The sequence below is a fragment of the Ostrinia furnacalis genome, unplaced genomic scaffold (genome assembly GCF_004193835.3).
Source record: "Ostrinia furnacalis isolate ACB-3 unplaced genomic scaffold, ASM419383v2 OfSCF4672, whole genome shotgun sequence".
Classification (NCBI taxonomy): Eukaryota; Metazoa; Arthropoda; class Insecta; order Lepidoptera; family Crambidae; genus Ostrinia; species Ostrinia furnacalis.
Window position 1 is genome coordinate 44060 of NW_021134911.1, and position 26095 is coordinate 70154.

The 26095-nt window shown below is 35.2% G+C and overlaps 5 protein-coding genes across 6 annotated transcripts; 2 read left to right on the top strand and 3 right to left on the bottom strand.

Moving 5' to 3' along the window:
• Positions 1–4410: 4410 nt before the first annotated feature.
• LOC114359892 (gamma-glutamyl hydrolase A-like) lies at positions 4411–8197 on the bottom strand. Its single transcript, XM_028314426.1, has 6 exons — positions 7915–8197; positions 7455–7505; positions 6429–6661; positions 5845–5951; positions 5677–5774; positions 4411–5174 (listed from the first exon to the last, which is right to left on the bottom strand). Exons 1-6 carry the CDS (start codon positions 8148–8150, stop codon positions 4901–4903), a joined length of 999 nt encoding a protein of 332 aa, XP_028170227.1. The 5' UTR covers positions 8151–8197; the 3' UTR covers positions 4411–4900.
• Positions 8198–9899: 1702 nt separating this feature from the next.
• On the top strand, positions 9900–13449 carry CSN1b (COP9 signalosome subunit 1b). The gene is made up of 4 exons (XM_028314397.1): positions 9900–10005; positions 10158–10235; positions 10337–11680; positions 12955–13449. Exons 2-4 carry the CDS (start codon positions 10224–10226, stop codon positions 13045–13047), a joined length of 1449 nt encoding a protein of 482 aa, XP_028170198.1. The 5' UTR covers positions 9900–10005; positions 10158–10223; the 3' UTR covers positions 13048–13449.
• Positions 13450–13681: 232 nt separating this feature from the next.
• On the bottom strand, positions 13682–15321 carry Fancl (E3 ubiquitin-protein ligase Fancl). The gene is made up of 4 exons (XM_028314384.1): positions 14743–15321; positions 14476–14634; positions 14205–14398; positions 13682–13992 (listed from the first exon to the last, which is right to left on the bottom strand). Exons 1-4 carry the CDS (start codon positions 15233–15235, stop codon positions 13888–13890), a joined length of 951 nt encoding a protein of 316 aa, XP_028170185.1. The 5' UTR covers positions 15236–15321; the 3' UTR covers positions 13682–13887.
• A 1154-nt stretch (positions 15322–16475) lies between these two features.
• Positions 16476–22109, bottom strand: LOC114359854 (DIS3-like exonuclease 2). 2 transcript variants are annotated; one of them, XM_028314376.1, is made up of 4 exons: positions 21921–22109; positions 17814–20307; positions 17472–17730; positions 16476–17239 (listed from the first exon to the last, which is right to left on the bottom strand). In XM_028314376.1, the coding sequence occupies exons 2-4, from the start codon at positions 20291–20293 to the stop codon at positions 17039–17041; spliced, it is 2940 nt and encodes a 979-aa protein (XP_028170177.1). In that variant the 5' UTR covers positions 20294–20307; positions 21921–22109; the 3' UTR covers positions 16476–17038. The 2 variants fall into 2 exon arrangements, with proteins under 2 accessions (XP_028170177.1, XP_028170176.1); XM_028314375.1 differs by lacking the exon at positions 21921–22109 and adding an exon at positions 20388–20599 and having other exon boundaries at positions 17039–17239.
• Trmt112 (tRNA methyltransferase subunit 11-2) lies at positions 20897–21812 on the top strand. The gene has a single exon (XM_028314377.1). It carries the CDS (start codon positions 21148–21150, stop codon positions 21523–21525), a length of 378 nt encoding a protein of 125 aa, XP_028170178.1. The 5' UTR covers positions 20897–21147; the 3' UTR covers positions 21526–21812.
• Positions 22110–26095: the final 3986 nt, after the last annotated feature.

Sequence of the window (26095 nt, forward strand, 5' to 3'; positions counted from 1 at the left end):
CGTTTTATTTCGGTTTTGGGACCGTTTAATTAACCTATTGAAAGTGTTAACAGTATTAACACGTAACCGCATCAAAAGGTTTCCAAATGAATCTGTAACCGTTTATACCGGTTATCCTTATAAATCGGTTTTCCGTTCACTGTTATCATCAGCCTATGGATCTTATCAATAGATCATAATTAAAACAAGCAAATTAGGGTTGTGGGCATGCCCACAGTGCCCACAACGGTGGATCCGCGCCTGGATCGGACAATGGTAAACTATTTACCACTTCTTTAAAATGTCTAAATTATATGAATAAATCAATTGCAGACGTTGCCTATAAGTGAGATTCTACAATAAATGTTATAGTTTAGGAATTTGAATCCAAAAAACACTTATCAGAATTTTCGTTGAACAAAGTTTCAAAAATACCAAAAACGCGCGCTAAAAACTTGAAATTTTTCACACCAAAACCGTTTGGTTGACTTTGACATTACCTGACAGTGACAAATGACGTTGAAAAGTTGTAAAATGGCATTGATAAGTAAACAAATNAATGTCCCAGATCTCGTAAATGGCTCAACTCAGAAGTTTGAAAAAAATACCAATGATAGACCTTGATATTATGTCCAAATTAGTTCAAGCATTAGTCATTGATTTGAATGATAAACACCAGTGTAATTAAATGATTTCGAAAATCAGATAAAACGGATTTGTGAGTAAACCAGTACTCTTACAATCAAATAAAAAGGTGTAGAATGTACCCTTGGTACACCTTTATAACCACAGTAAATATAAATGATGTGGCTTTGCGCAAAAGAGAGATTTCAAGAAATTTAATTTATTTTAACAGTCTTACTTTCGTGGCCGAATACGCAATTCCCTTATAACAAGGGAACATGGCATACAATGGACAAATTAAAATGTTCCTTGATTATGCTATCCTGTTAATTTCAGCTTTATATTACGACTTAAAAGAAAGTTATTGAACTGCAAAAAATATCAGGAATTCTTCTATAAGCCAACCAAATTATAAAGGTACCCTGTATAATCCGGCTGTATCTCCAGGTCACCTAGATACATTCCATAGCAGCTGTAATTGACATTTAGGTAAATACATTTACCAATTTTGGTGATAAATAGGCATTTTGTATTAGTTTTTGTATAACGCCTGAACAAAAACAAAGGGTAATATTTTGGTGTTATACATAGATTTCAAATATAAAAAATATATAATTTAACTAATTAAGACATGACAAAAAAACTGAGGTATGTCTCGTTTCTGTCGGGTCTGGGTTTTTTTTGTATGGGGCGTGACCGTTCTTCTTTCTAATCAGTCTCCATCGTCCTTCCACCATGCGTTTTTTTTTTCAAAAATAATGTCTAAAGTCTGTAGCTAAAGGTCTACGTTGCAAGATGGAGGAATCTTCTAACCAAAAAGATGGCAGATGCAGCAGATGTCAACGGATTTAAAACTGGAGTTCATGTGACTCATTGTAGACTTGAGTGTCTAGAGCGTCCCTTCCTCCACCATGCGTAAGAATTTTCACAAAAATACTGTCTAAGGTCCGTAGCTAAAGGTCTACGCTGCAAGATGGAAGAATCTTCTAACCAAAAAGATGGCAGATGCAGCAGATGTCAACGGATTTAAAACTGGAGTTCATGTGACTCCTTGTAGATTTGAGTGTCTAGAGCGTCCCTTCCTCCACCATGCGTAAGAATTTTCACAAAAATACTGTCTAAGGTCTGTAGCTAAAGGTCTAAGCTGCAAGATAGAAGAATCTTCTAGCCAAAAAGATGGCAGATGCAGCAGATGTCAACGGATTTAAAACTGGAGTTCATGTGACTCCTTGTCGACATGAGAGTCTCTAGAGCGTCCCTTACTCCGCCATGCGTAAGAATTTTCCAAAAATACTGTCTAAGGTCTGTAGTAAAAGTCTAAGCTGCGAGATAGAAGAATCTTTTAGTAAAAAAGATGGCAGATGCAGCATATATCAACGGATTTAAGACTGGACTGGCATCACCTTGCAATGTCATCCTTTCATTGTTATCTGAAATGTAAATTATTTTTAAAATGTATTTAAAAAAAAAAACGTTTGTTTTATTATTTCAATAATCTGACCTCTCAACTCAACACAACACCTTTGTTCGCAACTGTACTGACGAAAGCTCGATATCATACCGTTGATTTAAGATGGCAAGCCTTATGTATGGAACGGTCGCTTTTTAGTGACCTTTATAATTTGGTCGGCTTATAGAAGAATTCCTGATATTTTTTTGCAGTCCGATAACTTTCTTATAAGCCGTAATATAAAGCTGAAATTAACAGGATAGCTTATTCAAAGAACATTTTAATTTGTCCATTGTATGCCATGTTCCCTTGTTATAATGGAATTGCGTATTCGGCCACGAAAGTAAGACTTTTAAAATAAATTAAATTTCTTGAAATCTCTCTTTTGCGCAAAGCCACATCATTTATTTTACTGTGGTTATAAAGGTGTACCAAGGGTACATGCTACACCTTTTTATTCGATTGTAAGAGTACTGGTTTACTCACAAATCCGTTTTATCTGATTTTCGAAATCATTTAATTACACTGGTGTTTATCATTCAAATCAATGACTAATGCTTGAACTAATTTGGACATATCAAGGTCTATCATTGGTATTTTTTTCAAACTTCTGCGTTGAGCCATTTACGAGATCTGGGACATCACAAAACATTACCCCAGCAAAATTCTGAATAACTTGAGAACCGGAACACGAACAAATTTTGCTATTCGTGGACAAATTACTACGCAACAAAAGCTATCTATCCATGTATTTGGTTCCGGGATAGAACGACTTTCAAAAAAAAATTTTGCTGGGGTAATGTTTCAAACATTACCCCAGCAAAATCTGTTTTTTCCTAATAACTTTAAAACTATAATTTGAACGAATTTTGCTATTAGTGGACAAATTTCTGCTCACGATGGACTAATTATCTGCTATACTCTCGACTCTCTAAAGCACAACATTTATAAAAATTTTGCTGCGGTAATGCACTCTATTTATTTCATTCCCAAAATATTTAATAAAATATAGGTAGAACCAAGAGGAAGTCACTAGTCAAGAACCAAAAATAAACCAAAACGGACAATGGTAACTATTTTACCACCAACATTTAATAATTCGTAGTCATGAATGGATAATGGTAAATTATTTACCACCCAAAAAACTACCCCTTCCCCTATTTTTTTATAAATTTTGATAAAAAATATGAAATAAGTGACCCACAATTACCCAAAATCCACTTCAACTTTGTAAAAAAAATGCATACCAGCTCGCGTTTGAATAAGGGTTAAAAGTGAACGCATACCTTTACACTCCACATTCTCCTATCTTCATCACAAGAACTGCACTAGCCATAGTCTTTGATTTTCCACAGAACAGTATAGTAGGTACTCTTGTACGCATGACCACGCCAATAACGTATTGCCCAAAACATTTCAGAAAAAGTTTTCCAGTGCATTTAGTCCCAACCGGTGTGTTCCAAGCTTTACGGTCTACTAACTTGAGATATTATGTTATGTTATTTAAAAAAGCATTCTGGAAGGTGGGTTCAATGTCAAAATTAAATTTTAATGTGTTCTATAGGTACTAAGTAATGGTTATCAAAACGTGGAAGCGGATTAAGGGGTACCCCAAGAAAAAAATATGATATGAATAGGGAGATAACTACCTAAGAGAGGTTACTACGATAACCCCCATAGGCCTGAATAATTTCGTCATTAAGATAAAGTCACCATAGCAATAAACTACACAAGTATGAATGTTTCGCCGTCCAGCGTTATCATTCATTTCGTTACTGATTTTTTTTTTGCATGTCTTTATAATAATGTAATAACCCGACTAATCTTAACGAGATAACAGTTACTATCATACAGAATGTCTCCAACTCTCGAACTGAATGGACAATAGTGGGATAGACCATAATATATTTTGCAGCAATTCAAAAATGTGGGTCTTAATTCAGATAGGATTTTTTCTTTAGCATTTTGTGATTTGTTATTTAAAAGTGAGTTTATTTAGTGATTTAGATACACTCATGTCCCTGGGCCCTGTAATCGAGTTATCTCCATTTTTGTGATACCAATTTGGAAAGTATGGGAAGAGAGGGATTAGGTAGGTACTGGATTTGAAAAGTGTGTTGTCTTAACATTTTTAATTTATTTTCAAAATGAACTCTTGGTTAGTTCTCTGAAAAGAAATGCAACTTTTTTCTAATCATTCGTTATTTACAGAGACACACACCCTGTATAGAGACACATATTTATAGGCTGACTGATAATAACTCATTACGGCACGCAGCACTGCGAGACTGATGATTCAATTTTTAGCAAATATTTGTGAGCTAATTACCAGAAGAATCTTATACTTGTATTATGTAATTACTGACGATATTTTGTCAAATCTTTACATTGGTAAAGCAATTTAATCAAATTAATCGAACATATTAAGTTTTAAATAAGTGTAAAAATGTTAATGCATGAGGGATGAGCAAAAATCCATTTTAGGAGGGATACTTAGGTAGGTACTATCTATGTATCTCCAAGTTACCGAAATCGGTATGAATGACACATTACTAGGAATTTGTAAATTGATCGTAAAATATTTTATTATGAATCATTCGTATTTCAAAACATAATGCAGACAATAATCGGAAAATTATCTGACTTCACAATAATTTCAAGATTTACATTTCAGGCGATTTTAATACTGTACAAAAAGTGTATATTTTCACATTATGAAACGGCGCTCAAAAATCAATTAGTCTTTAAATTGTAAGGAGTCTCACGAATCTTTGATTGCCAAAACAGAACATAAGAAAAACGATAATCTTAAAACCGATACATTATTTTTCAGGAAAATAGAAAAACTCAGTTGCTAACACCTCTCGGTTCAAAGAAGTAGATCTCGTGGTGTTGGCTCCCAAGCACTCCCGTGAACTTCGCTTCGAAATTGTAGATGGCATATTCATTCTCTTCGGCCGCACTCTCGAAAGCGTGGAGACTCCTTCTGCACTCGTTGACGAAAAAGTCCATGAAGTATTTGTTGGCTTTGATCGCGTTTCTGGAGTGATTGTACCCTTTGGACAGTTTCCACTCGAAGGCATTCTTCTCTGGGTGGAATTGGACGCCGTAGAATGGGTATCTGAAAATTTAAATATTCAAGATTCGATTTCAAAGAGCATTGAACACTAATTTTGGTTTTGTTGGGGACTGTGTGTAGATAGAGCTATCTTTTGTTTTGAATATCTCTACGGGACTATTATTGCCGCCACTGGATCTATGTAAGGCCAGGATCTACTGCACTTGAATAATGGCCAATTAATAAAAACCAAACAGAAGGAAAATAGGTGTACAATTGAAAATCAAAAGAATATTGAAGTTACAAAGGGAAAGTGACCTTTATCGGAATTAGATATACACGTAGTTAGCTATAAAGTAAAGGATATTCTCGGACGTCCACCCACAAAGTAGACCGACGACATCATAAAGGCAGCTGGACGCAGACCGCTGCCAACCGGGTTAATCAATTGGGGGAGACCTATGTTCAGCAATGGATTCCTATGCGCTATGGCTGAAATGATGATGATTACGAATAGACAATTCTATCGATCTAGGTTGTATTATCTACAAACTCTGTCACATACCTTGTGTGCTCTACAGTTGCAATGAACTCCACTCCGTAGTCATCGTCTGAGTATGACGTCACGCGCCAGTCATTTGTCAGATTGAATGCTCTGAGATTCTGAAAAGACGGAGGTATACATAAATTATTTGTTACTAAATAAAAACTTTAAAAATAACACGAAACTTACATCATCCACAATGCAAAATTGATGTGCATTTATGGTAACTTCCTCATTCTTTAGAATGTCGATGACGTCATCGGGGGTGTCGGAGAACATTTTGCTTTTCCTGAAATCTGAGAGAAAAAATACGTTAATATTATATTGTGGTGAGCCCACTCGTAACATAAGCTTATTTAGCTTAACACGAGGGGCTAATGGGACTATTAGTAATTTGGGCAATACAAATTGCTAATAATCTGTTAAAAAAAACTGATGACTTAGCTAGATCTTTGTCTAGGTACTTCCCATACTTATTTATTCAAATAGCTTTATTAATTCACGTTCTGTTAATGATTGTACTGTAGACGTTTCAGCAGAATACTTATTGAAGTCTCAAGACTAATCGTTTCATACTAAAGTGTTCTACACATAAAGTGTTAATAATACCTAGATGGTTCTAAGAATTTAAGAACGAATTTAAGTCAAGTTATCGTCAAGGCAAAACTTAACTGGTGATTGAAACTTCAGCCCAAAACAATCAAACTAAAATACAAACCCTTATTATTCCTGGCGTTTATGTACGAACCCATAATGTAGGTCGGTACACTTACCATCAGTAAAATGCAGTGGCATATTGCTGTACGAGTAGCACCGGATCCTGTTCTCAGGCTCGCCGCGGCCCGAAGCTAATATGATGAGCAGCTCGAAGCCTAGACACGTGCCGAACACAGGGAAGTAATCTCCAGCGTCGTTCATCTCCATCGCCAGCTCGTAGATGTGCTGGCCCGCGTCTGCGTAGCCGTTGGATTGGTTGAAGTAGGTCGCTCCGCCAGGTAAAACGACGCTGTAGGTGAAGGCAACAAAATAATAAAGCACATGGTGTTTCAGCCACACCTTTTTTTACCACTAACCCAAAGTTAAATGTACACTCGGAAGACTGATGATCTGGTGAAGGTCGTGGAAAAACTGGGTGCGGCTATCCGCTGCCCGATCGTAGTGGAAATATCCGTGGAAGTGGCCTTTTTTCGGCAGAAGATTACATGTAGGTAGTTGAAACAAACGAACGAATGTTTCATCCAGTGGCAGTCCACTGCTGGATGTAACACAAAGAACGCTACAATCTAATTTGCCGCTTTATTCATACAGCATCTCAAGGTCATTCGAGAAAGTGAGCAAAACTGACAATATTTTGCTTATAGAAAAAAACACAGCTTACTTACTTATGGCATTAGATAAACAAACTTCCCACTTATCTCATGAACATCGGTGATACTAGTTACTAGACAAATTAACAAACACATTTTGATGACAATCTTATGAAATCTGCGATTTTTATGTGATATTAAGTGCGTGCAATTAAATGTAATTGTGATAACTACAATTTATCACTGTAAATCAAAGATTTGATAAAATCTACAACTTTTGTTACTTTAAAAAGTAATATCTAATCTATTTATCGATCAGCAGTTATTTACATCACTAGTTGAAAAAGTTTCCAGATTTTTCTAAATTCACAAGATCATAATTAATGATGACTAAATTAAACCATTACACAATTTTAAACCATGCTATTTCTTATTTTCCTATTTAAAATCACTCTACATATTATAATATTATTATGTAAGTACTCAACTCACCCATTTATTTTTTTTAACAGATCTTTGTAGTATCCTCGGTCTTTTCCAATCCTGAAAAAAAAAACATTTCCTTTGCATTAATAATAAATTAATAAAAACTTTAATAAATTAAAATTACTTATAACGTTCGTCATTGTACCTATCCTTTATTTACAACTGAAAGTTTTGATTAGAAGTATCTTTATCCGACTTTCGGCAGACGCACGCGCACGTGTCATGATTAGTTAAAATAACATTCGTTAAATATTTTTTTGTTTACATGATTCTGAAATGTACTGACGTTACTACCGAAAATTATTAAGACATTAAAATCCTAACTCAGTACTCATCAATACACTACATCCACAAGTACATACAAAACTGCATTTTTTGTCATCATTACCACTCTATCAATGTCTAAATTAAATAATCTGAGCTTACGTTAAAATTACAAAAAAATCCTATTAAAGGATTTGCTTACATAATAGGAACGACTCTCGCCCCCGCCGATTCCACATCTTTCACATAGCTGGCAGCTATGTAACTGGTGTAGTTCTCTTCAGGGTACTTGCCGTGGAGGTAGTAGGACTGTTCCTGGGCCAGGACGCCGATGATAGGTCTATCGTTGGTCACTACATCTCGCACTATTGCCGCCCCACCGCAGTGCAAGAAGCATGCTATCGACAGCACAAGCACTAACTCCAAAGAAATTGCCATCCTACCGACCGCGATGCCGATAGTTCACCTACAAACATTTTGTATGTCATCATCCCCTTTTATACGCACGATTGTGGGCGTGTGATCAAATTTAATGATGATAAAAGAAGTATCAATACGTTGTTTTGAAGTAGGTAAAAGCCGTACCTCTAACACGAAAAACTTTAGTCGTCGAATCTTTTGCGTATTCGACAAAATATACCTTCGAAGTCAACGATAACGTGACGATCTCGATTTTCAATATTAGTTTCATGCTACCATTTCTTATACTTGCTTTTATCACAGGGTCGCTGTTGTTTTCATACTTAATTTTTCGATGACGTTTCGAACACGCAAACGATTCTAAGTCAAAAGTTATTCGTGCTAGAGGTACCGATTTTAATCACCGCCGCTCAACCTACCAATATGAAATTGCTTATAAAACTTATGAATGTCCTGAAATTGTCTGAAAATTACTTTCATAAATTCATAAGAGTATTTAATTTATTTATTTACTTAAAATCCTTATTGCACTTCAGGTACAAAAGGCAAAGTTGCATTCTCTACCAGTACCTACTGTTTTTCATGAGACAGCATCGAAACATGTTTTTTTATGTGAATTTTCGAATTAATTTTTCTGAACTTTATCAGTGGTGTTTCTCAATGGTACCTACCTATGAGCGATGGTACTTAATAAGAACTTAAAAGGGCCGTTGAATGATCAGAGAAAATTGGTGGGTGTCAACGCAATCTACAGGGACGACCGCAGATAATCTTATCTTCTACGACTATCTTGTTACCAATAACAATCTATATCTATTATGATGAATAACTTCTAAATAAAAAAATTGTCCTACTTTGATATAATAATACATTTCTTACGACTGGAGTAGGTAAGCGGCAATTTTTTTTTTAAAGTTACCACATCCTCTCACTCTCTCACTGATTTTCCCATGATAAACTAACCTGCGCTGCGCTGCATAATCTGCTAATTGAAATAGCGGCTCAGCATAATTATTATGGTTAATAGCGACAGCAATCTCAACACTTTGTCAAATAAAACTAGCTACATAACTAGCAATATCCACAGTCATGTTTGTTGTTATTCACTTCACTTTGCTTACACTGAAAATAAAGATAATTATACTACCTTTTAATTTTATACTCATTTTACGCGAGACATGCATGCAAGAAATCGAAATAGGTACTACGCATGCGCATTCATTGTAAGTAAGCCTTACCTAAATGCCCACGTTTATTGTTTATTTATTTATTTATTTACACAGTTTTATTTTATAGATACGAGTAGATGTAATGTTGCACAACCTGGACAAAAGATATAAGTATTGCTGCTACATACTATGAGTAAAACGCATTGTGTATGTACCTATCTATTAACTTAACATCTTCGGGTATCATGTAAAATGTTTTTGTTTCTTACAAAAGTGAAGGAACCTTTATCAATATTTTCCTGTTTACAAGGATGGTGTTCTAAAAAGAGTTTATGTACCTTTAACTAAGGTCACTTCACGTTCAGATGTTTATTTTACATAATTTTAACACTTTTATATAGCTAGCAATCTAATAATTGTTAAAAATACAAAAACTTACATTATGAAGCTGATACACAACATTTTTATTTTATAATCTTTCCCGCGTTTTTTTTTCATGAAGCGGAAAGAAGGAAGTGTGCAGCGCCGCGCGGGCTATTGCAGAAACAAAAATCCATAAACAATTGGTCACTTTTTTTAAACATTATTTATTCCCCTGATCTCAATGAGTCGGTAAAATAGTGGAAATTATTTACAAATGGCAACTCAATAGATTCCTCGTCAAAAGAAAAATGCCGCTGCCAAGAGGAAACGTAATGATAAAGGTATTTTGATAAATAAAATTATTGCCGATATCATTAGATCGACTCTATTAATGCAGACGTGTGAATGTGAAACCAAATTCGAAAGTTTTAGTAATAATCTGGCAATAGTGATTGTGTGGAATGACCATTATCTGAAATATATTTGGTTATAGGTTGGTTTTCTGCGTTGACAGTGGAGTTCGCGTATTTTCTTTTGTAAGGCTACTTAGCAGGATAAAATGTTCGAAATGGTTAGTATCATTATCATTTACATAAGCTTCTTTATGTGTTCTTACTGTAAATATATATGAACGACATAAAACAACTACCTAACGAGAGCCATTGTTTTCAGAATACGGCGGAACCTATGCAGGTGGATGTGCCGATGGAAGACAACGAGAACAATGAGACAGAATGTTACGTTGTTGAGAATCCCACTCTAGACCTGGAAACCTATGCAGCTTCATATACTGGTTTTGCCAAATTGTACAGACTCATGTTTGTAGCAGACCACTGTCCCTCACTGAGATTAGAAGCTCTGAAAATGGCTATTTCATATGTGATGACCACCTACAATGTGAGCTTATATCAAACACTTCACAAAAAGCTTGCGGAAGCTGTAGCTTCTGCTGGACTCCCTGATGTTGCCCAAATGGGATCTCAAGACATCCCTGTGCTTGACACAATGTGGGTGGAATCCAAAACCAAAAAGGCTGCCATTAAATTGGAAAAACTAGACACAGACCTCAAAAATTATAAAACCAACTCAATAAAAGAAAGCATCAGAAGAGGACATGATGATTTAGGTGACCATTACCTCGACTGTGGAGATCTGACTGGTGCCCTGAAGTGCTACTCCAGAGCTAGAGATTACTGTACAAGTGGAAAACACATTATCATTATGTGTCTGAATGTAGTTAGAGTATCAGTATATTTACAAAATTGGGCACATGTCCTCAACTATGTGTCTAAAGCGGAGGGCACACCAGATTTTAACGAAGTCCCAGCAAAAGATTCTAATCAGTCCATACTAACACGCTTAAAATGTGCTGCTGGCCTGGCTGAATTAGCAACGAAAAAGTATAAATCAGCTGCAAAACATTTCTTAGCTGCCAGCATTGACCACTGTGATTATTCAGATCTGCTGACAAGTAACAATGTTGCAGTCTACGGGGGCCTGTGTGCGCTGGCAACATTTGATCGCTCTGAGTTACAAAAGCAAGTCATAGTTAGCAGTTCTTTTAAATTATTCCTAGAACTAGAGCCGCAGTTGCGAGATATTATTTTTAAATTCTATGAATCTAAGTATGCTTCTTGCCTGAGGTTACTGGATGAAATAAAGGACAATCTCCTACTAGATATGTATTTAGCACCACACTTAAACTCATTGTATATGCAAATCCGCAATAGAGCACTGATCCAGTACTTTAGCCCGTACTTGTCAGCAGACATGAGGCTCATGGCTGCTGCTTTCAACCGCACCGTCACTGCACTTGAAGACGAGCTGATGCAGTTGATACTTGATGGACAAATACAAGCTCGCATTGATTCACACAACAAAATTTTGTATGCTAAAGATGTGGACCAGAGAAGCACTACTTTCGAAAAGAGTCTTGCAATGGGGAAAGAATATCAACGGCGGACCTCCATGCTGATATTACGTGCTGCTATGCTCAAAAATCAGATCCATGTCAAGGTGAGTTTACAATTCTCATTTAAAACTAATAATGATTATTTCTTATTTCTTGCTAAATCTAATATCACTTAACTGTCCACATAAGCTTTCGTTTTGTTCATTCTAGTAGTTCAGGGTTTCCTGTAAAGCTGGAATAGTCTTAAAAGATTCTGGAATAATAATTTAAGTGTATAGAAGATTCTAAACAGGGAATAGTATTTTTTTAAATCACATTTAATCATTGACATAATTATGTATTCAGCCAGATTTCCTATATGGCCAGGGGTGGCCAACTTGATTATACATAAGATCTACTGTTTACTAACGAAACCCTGGGCGATCTATCACTTACATACTTCTTGAAATCTTAAATGAAACATAGTTTGGTACACAATCTTGTAGTAATTTTTGCCTAGCCACGATCGACTGGACTAATATTCGCGATCGACCGGTTGGCCACACTTGCCTATGCAATCATTATAAACCAATAATGACTGTTCTTGTGCAGGCCTAGCACCTATCACGGTTATTCACACTATACATATAGGATAAATAAATAAATAAACTTAACATTAATAGGCAAATATTTTATATCATGCGATAGCCAATAAAATTATCTATTAGTAGAAGAAGAAAACAGACACAAGTTTCATACATTTTATGGGAGTAAGAATGGATTTAATTACAAAAAGACATTACTTTTTTCACTTCTTTTTCAGTTATTTTCCAACACAAGAAAAACCAGGTCGTTAAGGTATGTTTTATTTGCATTGTATTATTAATAAATTAACATTTGTTTTGTAGAATAGCTCAAATACTAATTAGTATTTGAGCTATTCTACAAAACAAATGTTAATTTATTAGTCTACGTTTATTAGTTTCGACGTAATTGTTGAACAAAGATACCCCTTCCCAGCGGTTTCCATAGCGCACGCGACATGCAAATAAATAAATAAATCTTTGGACAATTTCACACAGCGCCAGCTAGCCCCAAAGTAAGCAACTTAATGCTTGTGTTATGGGTGCTAGCTTAACGGATATACTACTTATATACTTTTTTTTTAAATACATAAATATTATACATAGTCACACCCAGACCCGTCACAGAAATTAAAATTCATCATTTCAATTTCTGCCCGGCCGGGAATCGAACCCGGGACCTCTCGGCATAGTAGTCCGTTCTGAACCACTACACCAAACGGCCGACAAATAGAACAAGTAACAGCAGATAGGACAGGATACCTTGTATGAGCGTTCCTATTTTAAAAATTAATTATTCCCTATTTAATTTACAGAATGTCGGCCGGGACATCGGTCCGCAGAGCGGCGAAGCCCCGGGCTCCAGCACTAGCATCCCCACACGCACCTTCGACACCGTGACTTTGTGATGAATTACTCATTATTCTAATGAAAATCGTCAATGTGTTTGCGTGACAGTTTAAGTTGTATTACCGGTGTCTAACTGCATGCAATACCAGAACACTATGTTCATTTTGTGAATATTAGCCACAACACTATTGTAATTGTCATGCAATATTTTAAAGAACACTTTGTGTACTTTGAAACTCATTTTTCTTTATTATTTAGTAAGGATGAACAAATGTGCTCATGGCTTCAGTAATTTAATAATTTAAATAAACTGCTGATGCAATGGAAATTTCTATCAGCAATCACAGAAAAATGAACAGCTGGTGCAAACATTATTAACATTGTTTATACTGAATTATTCTATGTAACCACAAAATATTATGTCAACGTAATTTTTAATTAAAAAGTAAAGGCATCAAAAATTGGTTATTTTAATTCCCCATTTAAATACACCAACAAGTGCGTGGCAAAGCTGGCAAAATGTAGGTATCTGGGGAGTACGATATCGTGCAATATATCAATAGTGACGTCCGTCCTATACTATCGATACTGTTACGTCCGATACTATCCATAGTATTCCCACAAAGTAATGATATTGCTACACGCAATCAGGATTATTTTACTTCAGTTGGTTGGGAGCTCCAAAAAATAATGTGACAAATACATAATAATTTATTGATTAAGTTCAAGGCAATAACAAGGTTTATAAATCACTGAAGAAAGGTTTAATTTCTATACAAAAATACATGCAATTTAAAATTATTTCACACTTATAAATTCTGCTTATTTTACATTCAAATCACAGTATCCTACTATCAGTTTCACTGTAGTCGTCGTTAGCTAGTTAATTTAACATTAATCTAAGCATCCCTTTCACAACATGCGATAGGTTCAATGCAAGCTGGGCAACTGCCGGTTGCGACTCCGAAAGCGGGCGGGCGACCTCCGCCAGATGACACTAACCACTGAAAACAAATTTATTTGTTTAATTATATTGACACCAATTTTTTAAGGACTTTTTTTCAAATACTATGTGAAATTTAAGTTTGTGAGCTGAGCACTAAATAATGGACTTGGTATATTATACCTTAATTTTTTCAAGAAAAAGACTTGGTATTTAGAATAACTGTAAGTCCTGATTTATCTCATTTTATTATTGATATTACACAATACAAACCTGAAATAGACAGTTTCTATGAAAGTAAGTCCCACAAAGAAGGTTTGGGCACAGAGGAAGAGGCATCGCTGAACTCTCTGGCAACTCGGCACACAAGCAAATACCACAGAGAATTGGGTCAACCATAAGGCGGTCCTCAGTTGATATTGTAGTTGTTGATGACTTTCTGGAGTCTGCAGGGAAATTGACCAAATCTAAAAAATAAAACAAATATCAACCAACCAGTTCAAGACAAAAATAATGCTGAAAATATAAACATTTTTATAATTACCAAATACAGTAGTGATGTTCTCTATAATTTCTTTGTCATGATCCCAAGACAGAAGCCCTTGCTGCAACCTATTACTCCATAAGTCAGACTGACCTACAAGATGGACATTGCTTGCTAAACCATCAGGAGTAACTTCTATATGCAACCAGATTCTGTCATCTAAAACACAAAATCATACAATAAAAAATGGCTTGCTAACTAGAAACGTCAAATAAGAATCATACAGGAAAGAAAGCTTTTATCTCATTACTCAAATTCGAATCTTACCAAGAAGTATTCTTCTAAAGTCATCCTTGAAGGTAGGTTCAGCTGGTTCCATGACGGTACAAAATCTATCAATGCGCTCCAGTTCATGAAAATATGTAGATAAACTATCCACATGCCTCTTGAATGTAAAAATTATTTCTTCGAGTGTACTGTACTCCCTATCTTGAAGTGGTGAATGAGGTAAAATAACCGACTTTATAATCAACTTCTTTGGACCTTTATAAGAAACAAAAATCGGATGTTCTCTAAGCCTCTCATCAAGTATAACACATTTAACATCTCTAAGAGTTTTGCCAAAGTAAATTGGAATGTTTTCATACGCTGTTAGGTTTTTTACATCTTCAAAAAACTCCAAATCAATCAAGTCCGCGGTTACCGCCTCTGTAGTACAAATTTTCTTAGTAACAATCGATTTAAGACTGTCCAAGAGAACGGGTAAACTGTAGTTGTTTCCATTTTGTAGCAAATTCTCAATTTCTTCGACCACATCCATTATTATTCCACTTTCTTTCAACGTTAAATGTAGTAAGAAATTCGCCGCCGCCTTCCGTAATTTATTCAAAATTTTGACATTGGCATTTTTTTGACATTGCGTTTTGTAACCGGAAGTTCATCGGTTTATGGCTACGCACAAGGACTTTTTGTCACTGTGACAATTATATCTTTCTCTGTTACACTTTCATAAAGTGAAAAAAAGAGACATATACTGTCTCGGTAACAAAGCCGCCGGTTATATATCTTGCCGGTCACAAAAATGTGTCGAGCAAGATGTTTGTGAAGAAACGCAAACGATGTATTGGGGGCCATTCATTAGGGGGGAAGGTCGGTCATGTCGTATTTTGTCTTACAAGGAAGAGAGTCTCGATAGTTTGACTCTCGAAACTTTGAAAAATCGCGGGCAACCGCACAAATGCCGAGTTATGCTCGGATGCGTACCCATTAAAAAAATAATTTCCATTTCCGTGACAAAGGACCCGCACTGCGCCTCCCGGGAATTCCCTTGTATACTAGTCGTCAAACGTGTACCTACCATAGTACCTACCTATTAATTTTTTCTTTAGTTTCTTACGTACTAATAAATGTTAAACAGGGGGGAAGGGGTCGGCCTATTCTTTTAAATAAGAGGAGAGAGCACAGATTAGACAGGAGAGGGTCAAAAACTAGGTTTTAGGCATTTTACTAATAAAGTATAAATTTAATGCTTTTTGCTCACTCAAAGCACACGCACACAGTCTTACGTAATAAATTGTAGAGGTTTTAGGAATTAAATGTCATACGATTAATGTAAATAAAACATAAATTCTTAAACACATTCTTTTTATTTCCCACTTTTGGGTACCATAGTCAACAAGGAACCCAGAGCCCCGATTACGGTAACTTTTAACGTCAACAATCCAGACACGCTTCTCGATTCTGCGATACGATTGGTCAAAACAGCTGACGTACGCTGTTGAACGACCAATCGTATCGCAGAATCGAGAAGCGTGTCTGGATTGTTGACGTTAAAAGTTACCGTAATCGGGGCTCTGACCTCTCATCTTTCTATTAGACTATGCAACGTAAGATCGACTTTCGATATTTTGATCGTTCGATTATTTGTAAATTCGATATTCTGAACGTTCGATATTTTGATCATTCGATAGATCGTTCGATGAAACGCGTTCGATATTTTGATTTTTGAAGTAGACCATTGATCATAATCCACAGCATTCTTAGGGTAATTTAAAGACAAATTAAGTAATCTTTATAAATTTATTTTTATCTCACCCTTGGGAGGCGCACTCATTCAAGCTGATTGAGCTTTGATCTTAAACTAATTTATTTTAATAGCTACTTGTACTATGCGATTAAACATTATCATTTATTCCACAACAACACAACAATGACAAATATTAACCATTGATAATAAAGTTACAATAAAACATTATTGTGAGCAATATTGTGTGCTCAAGTATATAAAAACTATAAAATTGTGCTAAAATATACAAGGCAAGATTTTCAGAACAATCATATAAAATTCCTACCAAAGAGCTTGCGTATCTACTCCAAAAATAATTAATTACGCTATCGAAAAAACACTACAGCTTGTACTTTTAAAAAATGAATTTTACAATATGATACAATATCACAAGTCTGATCCCTAGTACTAAATTTAAAAACATAGTCAATAAATAAATTGATTTTAAAAATTCATGCAGATGTCATCTAAAATACTGATAAAATATAAAAGTGCCGCTGTAGTTTACTGCTAAGTATACCTATAGTAATAGGTAACTACTGTAGAGTTAGAAAAAAATCATTGGGGTCTGGCAAGCTTGGTTTCAACTTTAACCATAGTATTATCGTCACCTTTAATCAATTCAACTTTTAATATAGAAAACACTTCTATAGTCTGTTTTATTTCTGGAAGGTCATCTGATATCTTCCAAGTCAGCTCCATTTTGGAAAGCTTAGCACCGGCGTCGTTTTTAATACATTTGTACTCTCCAGGAAAATCCTGTAAACAAGAAATCATTAATGTAAATACATACATAATAATATAAATACAAATTAGATCATTATGTGCTCATTTATCATTGAGAATAGAGAAATCTATATAACATCATGGCAAATTAGCCCCTATAACTACATAAGAGATGCTGCAGTTTAGCTTGACATGATTTTTTCTTAAATAAGTATTTAATTCTGCAGGCCAAATAATTATATCAGTACCTATCATAAATACTTACACTATTAAAAAATATTCTTCTGTTCAATCCCATAGCAATGAGTATGGTGTCAATGTATCTTTCTCTAACTTCAACTACCACAGCATCAATCACTAGAGGTGAATGCAACTCTATGTACTTCAGAGTGTACAATTCAGTTGACAATTCACCAGCTTTTTTTGCGTTATATTTCTGTTTATTGCATTGTGCAGCAACCATGCGCACTTTGTCAACTTCCCATTCAGGTGTGTCCCTAAATTTTATACTAGCAGCTAGTAATCTGAAATGAAAAATAATAATGTTAGATAGAAATAAGACACATTATTAAATAATAATGTTTCATTTAATATTTTTTCTTTGTACCTGTGAACCATAATATCTGCATATCTTCTGATAGGACTCGTGAAATGCGTGTAAAGTGGAACATTAAGAGCATAATGCAGGAAATCATCATCATCACAACCATGGGCACAAAAATATTTAGCCCTTGCCATTGGTTTCGCACACAACATATTCAATACCATAGCTTTGCCTCTATCTTCAGAGGCATGCTTCAATAATGATTTATGCAGTGCACCAGCTGAAGATATTTTCAGTTTTATGCCCATAGGTTGCAGTGCGTTTGCCAGTTGTCTTAACATGAAACCACTTGGTGGAGGGTGACACCTCAAAAATGCTAAATCAGGGTGATCCTCATGAATTCTATTTGCTACAGTCATATTTGCAAGCAACATGAACTCCTCAATGAGTTGATGACTTTCTTTATTTTCATATAAACAGAATGATTCAGGCATACCATTCTCAGGATTAAGTCTAAATGAAACTTTAGGTTGGTCAATCTTCAATGCACCACCTTCAAACCGTCTATTACGAAAAACTGCTGCGATTTTGCCAAGAGTTTTGATAGATTTATAGACATCTTTGAACTGATATCCATTGTAGGTCTCAGGGAAAATACTTTCAGCATCATCTCTGTCTTCAAGAATCGCTTGTGCATGATCATAAGCTAACTGGGAACATGAGTGAATGACAGTTTTGGCAAATCTATGTGTGAGCACTTCTGCATTGTCATTTATTTCCCAAAATACTGAGAAAGCCAATTTGTCTACTCCAGGTAACAGTGAACATAACATACATAGATCATCCGGAAGCATGTGATAAGCCCGCTCTACCATGTATATTGTAGTAGCCTTTTCTGCTACTTTTTCGTCAAGGAGGGTATTCTCCGTTAAAAAGTGAGTCACATCTGAAATGTGAACACCAATTTCGTAGTTGCCATTTTCCAGTTCACGGCACGAGACAGCATCATCAATATCTCTACAATTAGGAGGATCAATGCTGAATATACACAGTCTCCGACAGTCTTCTCTGATCAGTATTTCTTCAGCTGGTATAGTGTAGTCAAGGCGTGGATACAGATGCCTCACCTCAGGTCCAAATGGAGTTATATCCAAATCTGACTGAGCCAAGATAGCTTTGGTCTCTGAGATCATATCTCCAGATTGTCCAATATTACAGACAATAACACCTACAGCAAATCTAGTATCATACCAGTCTTGGATTTTAGCCAAAAATAAAGTATTCTCATACCTTTTAAAATCCTGATAGAAGTTATCAGGCCAACTTGTAAATGGTATATTAAGCCTTGGTATTCTGTGGTCACGAGGAATAAATAGAGCCTTTTGTCTATTTTTGTCAGCCATTAATTTTAAATTTCCAATACATGTTCTGTTATGTACTTTTTCTTTTATATAAACAATTTTTCCTTTCTTTTGCTTATTGTCGCCTCCATTTTCATTTTCAGTGGTATCTTCGATTAGCTTTACTACCACAACATCAGCTTCTAATGCACGATTACGGTTTTTAAGTCCGTCAATAAGTATGTCCTGTTCACTACGATCATTACTTGATAGATAAGAGTGTTGAAACTGTTTAGGATTTATTCTCAAGACACCCTCAATAAGTGTATTATTTTTTAAGCCCTCTTCTACTTCCTCTGCTGATATGTAAGGCTCAAATTTTCTGTCTTCAATGTTCTCTTCACTCTTCTGTTTCTTCTTAGAGTTAACTTTGTCAGATACAACATTTGGATATTTGTGTCCAGATTGATTAAGTCTATCTTTTTTAGACAAGTTGAGCAATGGATGGTGCAAAGCATTTTGTAGAAATTTTGGGGTGTTTGGCTCAGACAACATGACAGGGGAAGGGAATCCCCTGTGGTTGGCTCTGTTTGTCATGTACACCAATGGTGTGTTAGGAGCACTTACTGGACTTTGCAAATTTTGAAACATTTCTCCTACCTGCACATTGTGCATGTATTGAAAATGAGGGTGATGAGTCATATTTTGTAAATAGCTCGAACTGCTACTTGCACCTATCTGTGCATTTGCATATCTTGCAAATAATTCTTGAATGGGTATCATACCATTGGCTTGGGTGTTGGGCGTCATTTGTGTTTGTGCTTGTCCACTATCACTAGTACCTGGTATCTGTAATCGTTTTAACCTCTCTTTCTTTTTGGCGCTCTTTTTTCTTGGAGACGCAGGTTTATCAACTTGCACCGCAGTCAAAGCCACGGCCTCAGTCCCACTGCTAATGTTTATATTTTCACAATGATTTGTAATATCTTCCACAGAAGTGGTACTGTTCTGCCGAGAGTTCGCATCTTGTTTTTGCTTTGAATTTGTCGATTTCTTTGGTGATTTCTTACTCGGTGATGCATTGTTTTCCTTTTTCTTATTGTTTACGGAGCATTTCGATCGAAGTGGCTGCGACGTGGACGAAGTCGATGGTGTGTCAATATTTCCCTCCACCGCATTACCGCTTGATGTGGATTCATCCATTAATAAGCCTTGATCTGAAAAATCACAACTCAATTTTGGTAACAGAATTTATTAATATTTTTAATTATTTATTGACAGAAAAATAACCCCTTACTTTTGCGGAAAAAAAATACGTTGTTGTTTTTTTAATTAACGGACTACTTTACTACAAGCAAAGGCAACAAACTTTCACTGACAAGACAAACTAAAAGTTGATTAGTCACATCGAGTCTCGTTTACTTTCGATCTTAAAAAGGAGAAGACCTTAAAAATGTACTCCTTAGCATAACACTATTCATTACCTACAGATTAAAGCATTTGTGTTTGTATTGGACTGGGTGTTTTTATTACACTAATCTAGAAGAAGAAGTTCTAATTTTGTTACTCTCCGATTGCCGATTGTAGAATTTGTAGATAATAATGTTCTAAATTAGAAAATTGTATTATAATCGTAAAATCATTTTGTTATTTTTTTATTCTCTTGCATCACTTGCATAAAGGAAATACTCTAAGCGTTATTATAGTTACATTTCACGAAATCGTTACGATCGTGTCGATTGTCGATCTAATCGATAGTAGATTACTTTAAAATTTTATAAAATAAACTCTATTATAATTTAAAAAAAAGAAAGTCAAACTTGTCAAACAAATGTCAAGTCTTGATCGATGCAAAATTGCAAAAACATTTTCAGGAACCACAAATTTTAGCCAGTATTACATTTAAATAATAATAATCAATATTATTTGCTCACCAATTTTGTTTCCAATTGAAAAACTACATAATAAAACGGGGTCTATCATTTTTACTTATAGTTACTTTGGAAGATAACCTAAAACGAAGCTAGCGGTCGCCGAAGTTTATTAAAGTTACCATCATGAAGCTTATAACACATAACATGCTAACATCGAAGTGTTTGAAGGGAGTAATGACAGGTTATCCTTTAGCAATAAACGCTACTGATGTGAAAGTGACTGAAGTCGATTTTAACCCAGAGTTTCTATCTCGCGTGATTCCCAAGTTGGATTGGGAGGTAGTGTGGACGGCTGCCAACAGCATTGGCCACAGCGAAGGATTACCGAGGGCACTAGAACCGAAATTTGAAGAGAATGAAGAATTCCTCAAGAAGGCTCATCGAGTTTTGTTGGAAGTTGAAGTTGAAGAGGGTCACCTTACATGTCCAGAATCAGGACGACAATTCCCCATTTCAAAAGGCATCCCAAATATGTTGCTAACAGAAGCTGAAGTACAATAAATTTGTTTAGTTAGATAGTGTTTTTATGAATTTAAGCTAAGAGTTTTCAGTTGAAACATCCCTTGTTAAGAATCCCCAGCTATGGTAATATCAGAAAAATTATCCCAGTATGAAACTAATAGCCATTATTTTTTTGGGGAGAGAGTAGTGGCCTGGCATTCAGAGCCAAACATATTCAGTCAGAAAGGAGATTTACTCAAATAAGTATACCTAATTGTTTTATGTTTGAGCAATTTATTGAAGAATTACTGATCTGTTAATAAAAACGGAGTTGTTTTGAGTAATTTTGTTAATCAAAATCAGAAATATGTACATACATGTTGTCAAAAATTACAAAAATTTTGCACAAATTATTGTAGTTTTCTTATTTATAATATGTATTTAGAAAAACATACCTTTTATAATATACCAATATGTAATCTTCCTGTCTAATTTCAAAACTGAACCTGCACTCTACAATCAAGCAGTATCTACAACAATTATTAACAAATGAAATCAAAACAGCACTGTTCACCACTCAAGTCAATTTATTTATATATGTAGAGGGACCATAAGTAGATAGATATAGATAGGTTCTTAAGTTAGGGGAATTCCCCTACAAGAACTATAGTTTCTTTGTTCTTTTATCAGTAGTTAGCAATTTGTTTCTGTTAAAGCGCTTTTACACTGCGCGGAAATGAGGATAATTTCGATTTTTAGCTGTGAATGCAGATTTATAGGGCTAAGAAATCCTTACTACACAGTGCAAAAATTTTTGTTCTACGACAAATATTGACGAAGTTATGGCCAAATTACTAAAAAAGTTCACTGACTGCCCGGCGCGGGGACAATGACGTCACTATATCCGATCCGAACGCTGCCGGCGTACTGCGTGGATAGAAAATATTTTTTTCTAGCCAAATCTGTTTATAATTGCATTCCCAAAGGTTAAAATAAACATGTTATGTATTTTAAGAGTTTATTAGTAAAAAAAAAAGCTAAAATAGGATAGGAATGACGGAGAAAAACAATTGTGTGTGTGTAAAGCCAAAAATTTATAGAAAAACTAGCGGCCGCCCGCGACTTCGTACGCGTGGATCCCGTTTTACCCCCTTCATCTGTCTTACGCGATTTAGATTTTTTCATACAAATGTTTTTTCCCGCTAACTCCCGTTCCCGTGGGAATTTTGCAATATCCTGTTGTAACTAAGCTTTAAGTTTACTAAGGTACCTGCAAGCCAAATTTCAAGCGTCTAATTGAAGCGGTTTAGATTTTTCATACAAAAGGATTTTCCCGCTAATTCCCGTTCCCGTGGGAATTCCTAAGTATACTATAACCCGCCCAGGAGTATGAAGAATAATTGTACCAAGTTTCGTTAAAATCCGTCGAGTAGTTTTTGTTTCTATAAGGAACATACAGACAGACAGACAAAAATTTTACTGATTGCATTTTTAGCATCAGTATCGATCACTAATCACCCCCTGATAGTTATTTTGAAAATACAGTGTGAGTCACGTTAAAGTGTACATATGAAAATAGATGAAACTAGACCTATTTTTATCGACAAAAAAGAGGTCATTATTTTGATTTTTTTTTTAAATTTATTATAGAATTTTTTTTCTTCCAATTACTTATTTTAAGGAAAACGTAATAACTTTTAAACTAAGCGGTATATCCTGATAAAATAAAAACAGTAAAATGCTAAATAACAGGCAATACTAAAAAAATACATAAAATACACAAAAAATGCCAACAAATAATAAAAAATGATACTTTTTGAAAAAAAAAACATAGAGTTATTAACCCAGGAGTGGAACTGACAGGCAATCCCCTCTAGCAATGTGAGTAGACCAGTGGTTCACTCAGTTTATAAAAACTAGTTGCAGCGCCACCAATGACATATTCCAAATGTCACTATTGATGAGTAACGTGCTGAGACAAAAATGGTGAATTGCAGTGTATTTTATTGTAAAAAGATATCTGAAACTTCAAATCTTGAAAAGGACAATATTACCTTCCATCAGTAAATATTATTTTATTTATTTTACATTAATTAATACACTAAATTTGCAAAAAACTAAATTTCAAGAAGTGTTGCCACTGGAAAGCACAAATTCCTAATTTTGTAATATTTTTAAGAATAGTGTACTTACGAATATAATCGAAATTCTATGTTAAAAATTTGATACTGCCTACCTATTGGCAGGAAGTAAGTATTTGGAAAAGAAAGTTTTTTTTTATTTGGTCAATATACTAATTAATTAATGTAAATAAATCCTATGTCCAAACGTTTGTATTAATACAATAAAATAATGTTCGTCGAATCTGCCTATTTCATTATTACATAGTACGGTCAGTGTTTGGTAACCCAAAAGTGAACATTTTTATTTCAATTTATTTTTATTTTAATTTTTATTTCGATTTAAATCTCCTAGTAAATTCTTCGAAATAGCTAATTCACAAACCAAATCAGAAGTTAAACATATAAATAATTAAATATTTATTTTTGATATCCCATAACTCTAGGGTATTAATACGACCACATAATAGGATCGAATGGCTTATTTAATNTTTAATTTTAAATAGGTACAACGTACACGGTCCAAGGTACACCTGGTTTGTTGTACCTAGGACAGTTTTCCCTTTTTTTTTCTAGCAGCTAGTATGCCCAATTTTTTTAAATTATACACAATTTTATGAATGAATTATGTAGTTAATTAAATGATCTTTAAATATAACTGCACTAGACAAGTTTAACTATCACCATTATTTTTCAAAAAATCAAAATTCGAAAAACTGGCCTAAGTACAACAGGTTCCCCTATTATTTATGTTCAATACAAACAATCATTAAGTTACACTCACCCCAACCGCGTCTCCGCATTGCATCGAATCCTATGAAAATGTGGTTTTTGGACATAGCGATACTTATTTTTCACAATTTTTATTTTCAAAAATTACTGGTCGACGGTTACTGTATTTTGATGAATAAATGTTATTATAAGTTTTTTTCTAAAACTGATACACTCGCGAGCAAAAGTATGGAATCACTTACATGAAGTTGTTTCCACGCGATCTTGTGTACTAACGAATTTGTTAGTAACAAAAAAAGTAGCACCGTTTTAAAGATTAAACTTTTTACTTTAAATTGATACCAAATTCATTTAAATCACACCAGTATTTAAAAAGATATCCCGGCTGATGTGAAGAAGTAACGAAAAAGACATGTATCAACTGTTTGATACGTCACGAGTTGCGGCCTATTTACCCCCCATAAAAGCAAGTGTTTTCGGATTTTTGCTTTCATACGTTGATCCATACACATCTCCGCTTCTTTTGACACTTTACCTGGGATTCTACACCTTCAGAAGCAGCACAAATCGTTGCACTATTGCAAGAAGGGCTCAGCCAGCGGGCTGTCGCACGTCAGCTCCACATAAGCCAGTCCTGGGTTTCGAAAGTTTGAAGACGCTTTCAGGATACCGGTGGCTTTATCCTGAGACCAAGTCCTGAACATTGCCGGTGCACATCGCAGAGGGAAAACCGTTTTTTCATGTCAACTTCTCTACGAAATCGTCATTTGACTGGTATCGACGTCCAGCAAGAGCTCAGAAATGTTCGTAGGATAGCTGTTAGCGAGTGGACAGTTCGTCTAAGATATGAGCAATAAAATTTGACTCCAAAAAGGCCTGCCACAGGCTGGAAACTGACGGCACTGGGCATGACTTCCTCCTCGGCCAGAAGTTGGGTATGATTTACCCCCTCCCCCCAGGCCAGAAGCTGGGTAAGGCTTGCCCCTCCCCCCAGCCCATAAGCATAAGCTGGGTATGACTCCCCCTCGGCCAGAAAATGGGTATGACTTGACATACAAATCGGATTTTATAAAATTTATTTTGTATGAAAATTAAAAAAAAACAAAATGATGATATCAAATTTCTGACTTCACCATACCATTTATATGCCCATGTTAACATGGGCTTGTGTCGGCTCATATACCCATTTACCTAACACCCTGTAGAAAACTGGACCGAAATTGAAAAATTTTACTCGACTTGGCGGTTGCACTACCGTGCCCCCAAATATTTTAGTTTTTCCTTGATTCATACACCAAACACTAAGTACTTATATTCCAAAGGACAATGACCAAAAGTGGTCCAAATGTCCACCACTAATGAGACCTATATTGGCTTATAGTCCATTAAATAGAGATTAACTTTCAGTATGGGACGAAAAAAAAATAAGCTGTCTGTAAAAAGTTATGACTGTTTGAAAAATTGTAATAGTTTGCGCGCTAATCTCAGGAACTACTGGTCCAATTTGAAAAATTATTTTTGTTATGGATAGCCCATTTATCAAGGATGGTTTTAGGATAAATAACATCACCCTACAACCAATAGGGGCGGAGCAGTAAAGACAAATGTTGTAAAAATGGGAAATATTATTCAAACTATTTTCACGCGTACAAAGTCGTAGGCACAGCTAGTATAATATTTAATCAAATTCATCTATAAGCCCGCACCACATGCGACATGACATAAAATGCGTAGATTAGTCCAAAATGTGCAATGGATAGAATGGATATCAAGAACAC